At 35.3% G+C, this 12987-nt stretch overlaps 2 protein-coding genes across 2 annotated transcripts; one reads left to right on the top strand and one right to left on the bottom strand.

The window, feature by feature from the left end:
- The first annotated feature begins 639 nt into the window (after nt 1-639).
- Nucleotides 640-2139, top strand: LOC143245170 (intracellular coagulation inhibitor 2-like). Its single transcript, XM_076491201.1, has one exon. It carries the CDS (start codon nt 675-677, stop codon nt 1884-1886), a length of 1212 nt encoding a protein of 403 aa, XP_076347316.1. The 5' UTR covers nt 640-674; the 3' UTR covers nt 1887-2139.
- Nucleotides 2140-4673: 2534 nt separating this feature from the next.
- Nucleotides 4674-5225, bottom strand: LOC143245610 (zinc finger MYM-type protein 1-like). The gene has a single exon (XM_076491965.1). The coding sequence runs from the start codon at nt 5223-5225 to the stop codon at nt 4674-4676; it is 552 nt and encodes a 183-aa protein (XP_076348080.1).
- Nucleotides 5226-12987: the final 7762 nt, after the last annotated feature.

Raw genomic sequence — 12987 nt, 5'->3', positions numbered from 1 at the left:
TCTGCCAGTAAGAGCAATTAGCTAAGATGGTTACATTAAGGTATTAATATCATGCATTATCACCATCTAATCATACAACTTCCAAAGCATTATCTAAGGGAGAAAAACCTCTAATAAAGTGTTAAGACACACGTTGGTGGTTCATATTTCGCTAGCTTGATTCCATTATTTCCAGTTCTATAGTAGGAGTCTTAACAACGTTAACATTCTTATCTAACGTGCACACACACGCCCCCAAGTGGCATGTCTGCAGGCGTACACTGCTAGAAACCGGATTTCGACACTTGTGTTGGGCAAAGCACAGATAGCCCTTTGTGTAGGTTTTGTGCACAATAGCAAACAACGACTCTCGAATGATTTTACTTGCGAAAATGCTGTCCATACCAGCTGGCATCTGAATATAATACAATATATACGTGTGGCACAAGAAACGTGAAGCTTTCAGTTACTTAAGCTAATTAACCTACATAAATAACTAATAAACGTTCATGTTTTATTTTACATAAGAAACCGCCGTTTCTTGTTCGTTTCTTTATTTATCTACGTGCTATATAACAAAGTGCAAAAAAAAAAGTTATAAAATAACGTTAGTTTCTGGTTTTTCAGTGTATATATTGTAATTAAAATAAGTTTAATTTATTTCCACAAACTTACAGGTGAAAATCACCCAAGTCATGTTGTTGTCTCTGGCATTTATTTTGGGAACTGTATCTATTTATGATGCTCTCCCATTGGAGGATCAGATTGGTGTCGTCGACTCTGTGCAAAGCGATTACAGATCCGTGATAGCCACCAACCAGTTTGCTTTGTCTGTCCTAAATGCACTGGATAAGAAAGCGAATATTATTATGTCTCCTTGGAGCTTGTCCTTGGCTCTAGGAATGGCCTATCTTGGTGCTTCGGGTAGCACAGGTCGAGAAATGGAAGAGGCTTTGGGGTATCGATCTGCGGGAATTCAAGGCAATCAGGTTCACGAGGGCTTTAGAATACAAGAAAGTGTATTGAAGAGGGTTCAGGTTAAGAATGAACTGAGCAGTGCTAACATTGTTCTTGCCCAGGAAGGGTACACTGTATCTAAGTCCTATAAAGATGGCTTAAAACGATACTACAATTCTTCAACCATAGAAATTAACTTCGGGAAACCACAATCCGTACTCCAGTGGGTAAACGCTTGGGGATACTGGAATTCAAATAGCAAGATCAAACAAATATTGACAGAAACACCACCAGAAACCACCAAGCTGATGTTACTGAATGGCGTATATTTCAAGGGTAATTGGTTAAGTCCGTTTAAACCTGAAAATACGAGTTTAGAAGCTTTCACCAATGAAAGTGGTCGGAAAGTGACTGTTCCTATAATGCACATGATCAGTAATGTGTCCTATGTTGCTTATCACGAGTTAGGCGTCTATGCTGTAAACCTGCCTTACGATGGTGAAGACATTAGCATGATGGTGCTTCTTCCAGAAGAAGATAACAACTTAAACGCTGTAGAAGACAAACTTACACTGGCTGTACTGGAAGACATGTTAGCTCAGATGAAAATGCAACCAATAACTATTGGCCTGCCAAAGTTTGAGCTAAAAGACGATCGCAAACTGAAAGAAACATTGAAGTCTTTGGGCATGCAGTCGGCATTTAGTGAGAATAAAGCTGATTTTTCAAAGATTGCAGGAACAGACGACCTCTACTTGGAAGAGGTCATCCACAAAGCTGTTATCAATGTTAACGAGAGGGGTACAGAAGCAAATGCAAACACCATTATCAGTATAATGAGCAAACGGAAACTTCCAGAGTTCATCGTGGATCGACCGTTTCTCTTCTTGATCCGCGACAGGCGAAGTGGCGCCATCCTCTTTCTAGGACATGTCGTTGAGCTGGAGTGACCATACCTCATATCATTGTATAAGTTTATTCAGCTGTTACAAAGAGTCTTTGTAACGTGTGTCGCATACTTCAAGCACTGCATCTTTATAATCGAACTTGTCTAACTCGCGCTTAATAAAACACATTCTTATTAAATATTACCATAAACGGTTTAAAAAGGGATATCTGAATATACGTGTCTATGTCAGAATCTACTGTGTTACATGTAATAACCAACTTTGTTAAAGAAATTAAACATCATTCTTAAACGTAGTGGCTGTTTTCGGGTTTTCATCTACTTTTTTTTTTTAAGTATGAAATATGTATTATTACTAGGCACACTACACTGTGTCACAGCCAACTGTCTAACACGAATCAGTATACTCACCACAACAGGACAAACATTACCTACAGTCAACTGGATAACAAGAATCAGTATCCTAACTATAGAGAGACAAACATTACCTACAGTCAGCTGTCTAATAAGAATCAGTGTACTCACCAGAGCAGAACAAACATTAACGACATTCAACTGACTAACAAGAACCAGTATCCTAACTATGGAGAGACAAACATTAACTACAGTAAACTATCTAATAAGAACCAATATCCTAACTATAGAGAGACAAACATTACCTACAGTCAGCTGTCTAATAAGAATCAGTGTACTCACCAGAGCAGAACAAACATTAACGACAGTCAACTGACTAACAAGAACCAGTATCCTAACTATGGAGAGACAAACATTAACTACAGTAAACTATCTAATAAGAACCAATATACTCACTACAACAAGACAAACATTACCTACCATTTTTTGTTTAACAAGAGCCAGTATACTCACCAGAACAGGACAAACATTACCTACGGTCAGCTTTCTAACACGAACCAGTATACTAGGTAGAGAAGGACAAACATTACCTACAATCAACTTTCTAACACGAATCGGTGTACTTACTAGAGCAGGATAAACATTACCTACAGTCAAGTATCCAACTAAATTTACAACTAAAAAAATAACTTCACTTTAAAACATTTGCTCTGCGTGAAAGAAGAAAAAAGATTATTTAGAGATACCTTATTCACTTTAAATAATTTAAGTTTGTTTTCACTTCTGGAGAAACGTTATTGTGGTAAAAGGTCACTCAGGTAAAAAAAAATAAAATGTGTGCTTACAACGAAACGTTAGTTTAGCGGTAAACAGAAATGGTTCAGAAACATCTTTTATTGAGATTGATTCCTGTATAAGGTTTTGGAAACGAATGTGTGAAATATTTGACTCAAAGAAAAGTAGTTCTTTATTCTAACGCTAGGGAATAATGTATTATTGTGAATTAATTTCTAAAGCTACTAAGGTATTTGATTCGAGAATATAAAACAATGTTTAGCAACTCTAGTACTAAGCCAATTTCAGGACAGAATAATTCAGTTGGTAATTTCTTATGATACTGTAGTTAACTAATAGCTTATTACTGTAGAATTGTAACAACGCCTATGTATTATAATTTGTATTTTTAGTACTAACTATGAAAATTAGTGAATTTCTATAAAAATAAACCAATGTTATATATACCTCTACAAATATATACACGTATAAACGAGGTTATGTGTGTGTGTGTGTAGATACACAAACAAAACTACAATGTTGAAATTCTTCTATTTCTTCGTTGTTTTCAACCAATTTCGTGGCTTCAATAATGAATATTCAGGATATAAATCTACTGATAATCTATAACAAACACACTGTAATATTTATTTTCAACTACATATAATTAACCTCAATTAATTATATACTTTTCGTAATATACAAATATAAAATACGATCCTTAAAACAATAAAATACCGGTTATACTTAACACGTGTTTTTCTACCCCAGTAATACAGTGGTATGTCTATAGACTCGCACCGCTAGAAACTGGTTTTCAATACTCGTGGTGGGCAGAGCACAGATAGCCGATTGCACCAAACATGCTCGCCCTTTCAGCCGTGGAGGCGTTATAATGTTACGGTCAATCCCACTTTTCGTTGGTAAAAGAGTTGGCGGTGGGTGGTGATGACTAGCTGCCTTCCCTGTAGTCTTACACTGCTAAATTAGGGACGGCTAGCACAGATAGCCCTCGAGTAGCTTTGTGCGAAATTCAAAAACAAAAAACAAATTCTTGTTTCTGATTCTGTCTTCTGTTATTCAATTATATCTTCAAAATACCATTGTTGTCTCAATTATTTCACTTGTTTCATCTCCTTCATACCCTAAAAATACGCCACGAAATGCAGGTTTTCATGTTCTAAAACTCGTAAATTTTCGGGAAAGCATGACGGATCCCCTTATGGCTTACATTTTGTCACGAGGGGGCGCGAAAACTGACTTTGTCCCCGGGCGCTGAAAACCGTAGCTACGCCTCTGCAGTAATGTCATTATTAAAGACAGTTTCTGTGGCCAGCTCTTCAAAGTTGTGTGTTATCAGTGTTCAAAAGAATACCAATCGATACCAGAACTTTCTTATAAGAAAACCGTGGTTACTAACCGTTGGTAACTGATGAAATGAAAATATTATTAATTGATTACTTGGAATTAGGCACCATCCCTCAGATTACGAGTCGCACGCCTTAACACGCTTGGCCATGCCGGGCCGCCAGAAACAAGAATGCATATAAAAAAATTAATACATAATTATTTTATACTAAAATAATAGTCAAATATAACATTGCGAACACTTAAAACATTACTTTGGATATAGTAACCCGAAAAGTTAACATAAAGTAAGAGAAATAGTTTGATATAATGCTTTGGATGTAATTATGTAACGTCAAAGAGAAATTCTTCTTGCCTTTGCTGCTGCAAATTTATCGATTAGTTCCTCTAAATGTATGCTGTCGGTAACTTCTCGCTCCACACTCACCAAAGCCAAGGCTGACAATCTTTCCTGTCCCATGGATGATCTCAGGTAAGACAGGATAAGTTTTAACTTACTAAAAGACCTTTCACAACTGGCAATAGATGTTGCAACAGTCAGTAAGATCTGCAGACCAACTCTCAGATTTGGAAATACATCATCCCCATACTGCACAATGAAGCGAAGCAGGTCCTCTGGTGTCGAAAGCTTAACATCAGCCCTTGTCTTGAGTAGCATTCGGCAGTCCATTATTTCACTTAATATCTCCAAACCATCCAAGTCTGTATCATAAGAGCTTCCCATAAAAATGCATCTCTGTTTCAAGCTATTCTCATTAGTTGTGAACATCAGTTCCTTTATGTCTAAAAGAAAGCCAAAACTAGAGTCCAGTTTCTTCAAGCTGATGAATCTGTCTCCCATTTCTGTGTGTATTTTGTCAATCATACTTTTCATCAGTTGTGGCATTTCATTTTCTGCTGTGAGTCCTACATCCTCTGCTGTTTCTCCGGACATTTTTTCTTCTTCCTTTGCCATCTCTCAATTTGGACATCACAACAACTGCACAGTTCCTTTGCTTCTTTAAGAGAATTCTTGCATATGGCATCACTGTTTTCTAGGAAATACCCTTGTAAAGCCTGAATATCTTGAGCAGCATTATTGAAATTCATGGTGTGGTCCTCAAGCCTTTTCTGAACCCGGTCAATCTTGGCAAGTACAGTATTCCAGAACTGAAGAAGTACCAAAAACTCAAATGTTAGAATCTGATGTAACAACTGAACTGCATCACTTCTTGTATCTGAATTATCCTCCTGATCATCCGCAATATTTTCCAGTAGTTCTACCAATTGTTCTAGTTGATCATGTATCAGTTTAACAGTTTTTACTTTGACACTCCAACGAGTTTCTGATTCTGACTTCACTGATACACCAAGAGCAGTTTTCAGTCTCTCCCATCAAAGAGCTGACCGCGAAAAATAAACGTAGATAGCTTGCACAGTACTGAAAAATGTCACGCCTGCTACTTCATGACTAACAGCATAAACCACAACTAAATTAAGTCTGTGGTTATCACAGTTAACAAATATAGCCTTTGAGTTGAGTGCAGCAAGTCTTTGTTGCACTCCTGATTTGTGGCCAGACATTACAGATGCATTGTCGTAACACTGTGATTGATAGTCTTCGAAAGGTAATTTATCCTTCTCCAGTTGTTGTAATATTATGTCTGCAATACTTGCTGCATCTTTTTTATGGGCTTGAATGAATCCTACGAAAGACTCCTTCACAAGTACAGTTTTTTCCTCGAAGTTTATACCTACATATCTAATGGTCTCCGACATTTGTTCTTGGTGAGTAGCATCAGGAGTTGATTCAAACATTATTCCACAGTATTTGGCTCTCTGGATGTCACACACAAGTTTTTCTCTAACTGTAGATGATAAAAGCTGGATGAACTCATTCTGTATTTCTGGTGAAAGGTACGTAGTTGATCCTGGATTTTGCTGCACATACAAAAGGTGGCCCTTCATGACTGGATCGAACTCTTTAACTAGCTTCAGAAGTTCTATACAATTTCTCGCGTTTCTGTGACTCTTCCCTTTTTCAGTTTCAGTGGTACTTTCTCTGTGGCCTCTTAGAGCCAAATTTTGTTGGGCTAAATATTTTATGCAGCATAACTCCCTCTTAAGTACTTGTCGCCATTGTTCCTTCACTTTAGCAGTTTGATTTGGAAGCTGTGTATCTATTAAACCTTATTTTTTTTATCAGCCTCCTTTCCATTTCCTTCCATGTTGTGAAAGAATCCCGATGGCTTTAGGAATTCTCATGTGCAGTAATTTTTTTCTGTTTTTTTTCCAACTATTTAAACCATTTTCAGTTTCCAGAGAAGAACAGTTACTGTCTGCATCTTTCGATGGGAAAATAGATTAAGTCTATTTGAAACCAAATCCCTATTACATTTATCGTTAACAGCGAGGTCGTTATGAATATTTTTGAAATGATATGATCGATACATGAACATTGCAACTAATAAATGAATTATAGACTTAATAGCAATAATTTTCACCTTGGGCACATAACGGTGCATCCAAAAATCTTATCATAAAATCTAAAGGCCTAGCTTGAGCAATTTTGCTCTCATCTAAATCATTCTTGTCACAAAAATAGCTATGCACCTGAGATGCACCTATCCACGAATTTCTGATAAAAATTATTCCAAACGAGCGCCACTCATCCACCACCTCGGACGCGACCTTGTTGGTCTCTTGGTAAGTCAGATTCCAAATCAGCCGTTGCGCGCTCACCCGTTTCAGTTTTAAGATTAATACCGAAAAGGTACGAAAAGTCCGGACACGTATCTGCTATTCTAGTTCAGTGTTAGATTTTCTTGGCTTCGCTTTGATACTTCAGTCAGATTTCCTTGGCTTCGTTTCCAGCTTTACCAGACTTGCGGGGATCTGATAAAGTCATTTTAACTCCCATTTCAATTATCTGTTACAGCCGTTCGGTTACTCCCAAAGGACAGGTCGCTGAGGTCATGGTAGCATTTCAAAAACTGGATCAAGTAACAGACAATTTACCGGCTTTGTTCCGTGAAGTATCTGTGTAATGTGCGTTCTGATTACTGATTTACAGCATATAATGTTACATTTCACAACGTTTACACAATGTTACATAACAACGATGATTACGTTGCATGATGTTGCAACTCCCATATATGGGTCACTGGGCATTAATTTTTTAAGAGGGGAAAACATTTCATTCTGAAATTCATTCCTGATTATGTAACATCAATTTCGCGCCCCCACCCCCGATGCTACGCCCGGGGACAGATGTACCCCCTTGCCCCCCCTAGCTACGCCACTGCATTACTGATAGATGAGTATCCACTACATGCCACTTTGAAAGTCTTGCGAACCAACTATTATATGACCGAGTGTATTGTACTTTTAAGATTTAATCTGTCACATGACACGTTATCTGTTCAATCTCTTGGACATGAAAGTAATTATCAATTGTCGCAAGAAGATACGGAGTCTTTACTAAACGGTCAACAAGTGTCTGATTGGGAATTTGACTTTTATCAGCTATAGATAACGTAATCGAGTTGTTTGTTCTTCGAATTGTTTAAGAAATTTACTAAAACAAGAGACTAAACAAGGTTATTTACGAAGATAATTTTTGCACAAAAATAGTATGTTATTTCTTATCCACAATAATGTTAACAAGTGTTGTTACTTATCTCAGAATGATTATGCGAGTTTTGAGAAAAATTAGCTAAATACATGTATTATGCTTATTTTATATACTATAAACCGTACAACAACAATAGCGAAAAGAAAAAAATGCATTTGAAGCCTTAAGTAAAAACAAACACATTAATTACAAAAGTTCTTGGAAAACAACTGAGTCTTCGAACGCTGATTTATTCCTTTAAAAAAAAACAGTGTTGCCCCCAGTTGTTAGGAGATAATTATTGTATCAAAAAATCAAGCACTGGTTTCACTGGTTCTTTATGCTGTGTCAAAACTAAAAAATCCAGTGCATGAAAAAAGGACATGCAATTAAAACAAACGAATGGTAAAGTAAATATATTTTAGACTAATCATAACATAGAACACCTAATCAAATCTGTCTTTTCATTGGTTTTATGGTCTAAGAAGACTTCCTCAAAAAGTCCGTAATAGTCGATATGGAATTACATTTCTTGTAGCTCCAGGCGAAATTATTTGCACGTGCCTGAAATGAGGGTAAAACTATGAGACGTCACTAATAACAAACAGTAGGTTTTACGATTTGTTTATCATATGTTCTGATTGAATTTTGTGTTTTAGAAGATATGCTACATGTATCACATCTTCCCGTGACACTATCGTAACGGTCACGTGCAACTTACACAACACTTCAGGTAAATTATTAATTCTTATCTCAAACGCCTCTTTCTCCTTGAGAGACTGGTAAAAAAAAAAACAAAAAACATTAATTATACACTCGTGTGTTAGTTTGATGTTTTTAACTTGTACAGCATCTTGTGGGATACACTGGCTAAAAGGAGAGGTAAGAGACCCTCGAGGAGTTAGATAGAGCTGTTCTAATTTTGAACAACTGACTCTTGAGTGGAAAGCAACTAGCTAGTCACGACACGGAAGTGTCATCATGGAGCAAAGCTAGACCTAATCTCATACAAGAAACTTTAAAAAGTAGTGCTGTTTTGTAGTTTGTAAGATTTAGAGTAGTAAGTAATATAATAAAGAAAGGCAGCATATTTCAATAATGAAACAAAACTTTTGATTCACTTAGGTTTGACTTTTTCACTGTAAAACTTGCACAAAAACAACGAATAATAAAAAATTAAAACACATTAGACTGAACTACCGTATTTCCTGCTATTGAAAACACTATTTTTTTCCCCCAAAATAAGTTTTAAAAATTTACTCTGCATCTTCCACGCCGAATTTTAAGTTACTCGTAGGCCTAAACCTAAGCCTAAAGGTAGCGTTTCGTTACTAGACAACTCAAGTTCCTCTATACGACCCAGAATAAAATGTATAAATTACTTAGTATTAAATAATAAATTAATAAACAAGATTACCATAAATGATTACAAAATCCATTAGCGCTTCCATGACCCAACACCAACAGATCGTTTGAAAAGGCCAACAATTGCTCAGATGTGCGAGTGGTGGGTTGTAAAATCTTGGAATTCAGTGAAAACTGAAACAGTAGGTTTTTGTTGTTTTTTTTAATGCGGCATCAGTAATGCGTTAGTCGGCACAGAAGATGGCATTCTATTTGAAGACAGCGACATTTCAGACAGCAGTAATGATGACAGTGATGTAGATAATTACTGAATTTTCACGATTTAAAGATTAAAATATTTCTCCTTATTTGTGTGTGTTGTTTTAAATCCTTATTCTGTTATAATTTTATTCTATTGTAATGTTTGGTTTGCCATTTTTGTCATGTTAGTGTAGTGTTTACAAAACTGTGATGTTTGGTTTTATCATGTTGGTGTGGTATTAAAAAATAATTATTAATTAATTAATATCAAGTCGTTTAAAAGAAAATTAGATATAACTAAGAGAATTATTGAAGCTATTAAATATTTAAGTTAAAATAAAGAAATATTTATAGTTTATTCAGAGAAAGAGAATGGCAGTTATTTGTAACGGATAAGATCGTGTAAATAGAGTAAGTACAGAAACATCAGATGAAAGTAAATTCAGAAAACTTACATTTTGATCTCCCCCACCCTAAAGAAAAAGATCAGTGACAAAACATTTTGAAAAAATAAACATATCATTAAGAATAACTTTGAGGCCTCTAAACAATTGTCAGGCTTAAGGTTTAATAGACAGTTTATGGTGTAAATCTTGATTTTTTACATCAAAATTTATTTGAAGGAAATAATTCAAATAGCAGCACATTTGTTTCTTTCAAATAATACAATTGTACAAGGGTTAGCATATAATACAACTATACAAATCTCAATAAAATAATAAAACTGTAAAAAGGTTACCAATATAATATGACTATACAAGGATTAGCAAAATAATGCAATTACAGAAGTGTTAGTGAAATAATAATAACAACATTATTTTTATTGATTTATGTTTATTTGGTTTAGAGCAAAGCCACATTGCGTTATCTGCTGTGTTTTCCATGAGGAATCGAACCCCGAACCTTTACATTGTAAGTTTGAAAACGTACCCCTATCCCACCGGAGGAGATTAGTAATTTTTTTTTGCTAAGACATCTCATTTCAAATTTATAAACAATTCTTGTGATCAGATAGATGACAATATTACGAGCTTCCTGTTTCTCTCTTATTAAACACAAACACAATAGACCATCTGTGATATGTCCACCGCAGGCACTGAAACCCGATTTTAACGTTATAAGCCCTCAGAGTTACCGGTCACAAGAGGTCCATGTGCTAAAAATTAACAACTAGTCTATCAAATGTATTTGAGTTATCATGAAAAACAAAGGTTGAATTACTAACTGACTAGGGAGTTTTAAGCTTGTTATGTATTGTAAATATACCGATATTACATTTGTTAGCTGTAAGAAACTTTTTTTTTAATATTTAAACAAAGAAACTCTTGTAGCAAGTTGAAGAAATAAAGGCTAACTTTCATTTTCTATCTTTATATTAAAACATTGGTGATAATTTGGAAATACAGAGGCATTATGAATGATAAACCGTTTACAGGGTTGTATAGTTGAGAGTATGTTGAGAGTTTTATATCCATTAAATATACGATTATAAGATCAGTTTCGTAAGTATCTTATTTTACAGAGCTAGCCATATTCAATGATTATTATTACTTTAATAAACAAATATGAAATGTAAAAAATGTTTTGTTAAGAAATTATTTTAATCTGCCATTACTTTACAAAATATTAAAATGGAGTGTGCAGTCCTCGTAGAGTGAAATACAATGTTCCAAACCTACCAAGTTATGTCATTCTCACATTTATAGGTAAAAACAGTTATCTTTTGAGAAATAAAACAGAAGAGGTTTTAAACCCCAACTATACTCAAATCTCAGTGTGTGTAAAATTAGTGTTTAAAATGGGGAACTTTCAAAACAAAATAATAAACAGATTTGTATTCGTGAAACGCTTGTGCCCCATTAATGTTGTACTGTACGTTTGGGTACCTTCAATTTGATAATATAGGACAGGTTTTCTATACAGCATTGGCATAATGATCTAGACCTTTTACCCTTCAGAATTTATTCAGGATTAGAGCTTCACAAAATAATACATTTTAAAGCACAAGGTGGTTAAAAAATAAATAAATATATTGTTTAAACGGTATATTTTTTACAGCCAGAGTTATAATGCCATCATGACAGCCTACCGTGATTAGTTAGTTTATAAGAACTAGCTTAAAAAATGCTCAATAGTAAGTAGTGGTTATGAAACGTCTTAGGCTTAAGACGTTTGTTAAGACTCAAATTCTTTATTTCGACACAGAAAAATAAGTTTTAAAAAACTAACAGAAGTCTACTGAGGCAAAGATTCGTAATATGTATAAACCGTTATGTGATAAATTTGATACTCTAATATTAACCTGACTTTTTTTGCCACACCATATGGCAGACTTGAATTTGTGGAAAATAAATTGCTTTAGCTATTTTAAGGGACAAAGCTACTCAATGAGCTTCTGTGTTCAGCCCACCACGGGTATCAAAACCTGATTTTTAGCGTTGAAAGCTTGCAGACTTACCGTTGAGACACTGGGAAAGTTTGGTTTATTTTGAATTTCGCGCCAAACTACACGAGAGCCTAGCTGTCTCTACTTTAGCAGTGATAGACTGGAGGAAAAGAAGTTAGGCAACACCACCCACCGCCAACTCTTGGAGTACTCTTTTATCAGTGAATAGCGTAATTTACCTTCACATTATAATACCCTTCCAGCTGAAAAAGAGAGCGAAATTATTCGGTGAGGGGGATTCGAACCCGCGACACTAAGATTGCAAGTCGATCGCCATCTCCAGACCACGCCAGATCCAGTTGGGAATGGCGGGAAAATTAAATACGAAAACATTTTAAAGTAAATTCCTGTGTAACTTCTTTACTTTAACAAGTATAACTGAACCGTTCCTTTGTATAAAATAAACTTTTCACTCACACACACATTGGTTAAATTAGTAATAATGAAAATAAGGTACGAAAGTCTAGGAATGTTTAAAAGGTGTATTAATAACTTAGTTAAAACAGCAGGTTGGAACTGTTTTACAGAATAACAAAATAAGTTCATGATATTTTAGCTTTGTTTCATCAATTTTGTTTGAAACCAGATATGTATGTTAGTAACAACAACAACACTGAATCCTTTTCTAGCTAGTAAACAAACGATCAATGAACTTCGTGAGCGACGTCAGTGATAAAGTAAGAGCTGGCTTCTCCTCTGTATGTTCACAATCTTTTTGATTAACAAACACCAGTCTCCCTGGTTCAAGATTAAAATCATGTAGAAACTGTTTGATGGTGTTAAAAGTGTTGAAGTCGAGGCTAGGTTCACGACTTAAAATCTCGAGACCGTGAAGATGACCTAAAAGGAAATCCCGGCAAGTCCACGTGATGGCGACATTTTTGTAATCAGTTGCTAGCACCCAATAGTCTAAATTAGGCCTCATGATGTCTGCAATGAAAACACACATGTATATATTTAATATTCTTAAGTTTGTTTTTACTTATTACGTTACTTATTACTTAT

Source organism: Tachypleus tridentatus, chromosome 2, assembly GCF_004210375.1.
Source record: "Tachypleus tridentatus isolate NWPU-2018 chromosome 2, ASM421037v1, whole genome shotgun sequence".
NCBI lineage: Eukaryota > Metazoa > Arthropoda > Merostomata > Xiphosura > Limulidae > Tachypleus > Tachypleus tridentatus.
Note: the sequence above shows the minus strand (reverse complement) of the source record. Positions and strands in the feature narration are given on the sequence as shown.

What these genes read in the sequence shown, in the direction of transcription:
- LOC143245170 (XM_076491201.1), top strand. Translation starts at nt 675, where the DNA reads ATGTTGTTGTCTCTGGCATTTATTTTGGGAACTGTATCTATTTATGAT.
- LOC143245610 (XM_076491965.1), bottom strand. Translation starts at nt 5,225, where the DNA reads ATGCCACAACTGATGAAAAGTATGATTGACAAAATACACACAGAAATG.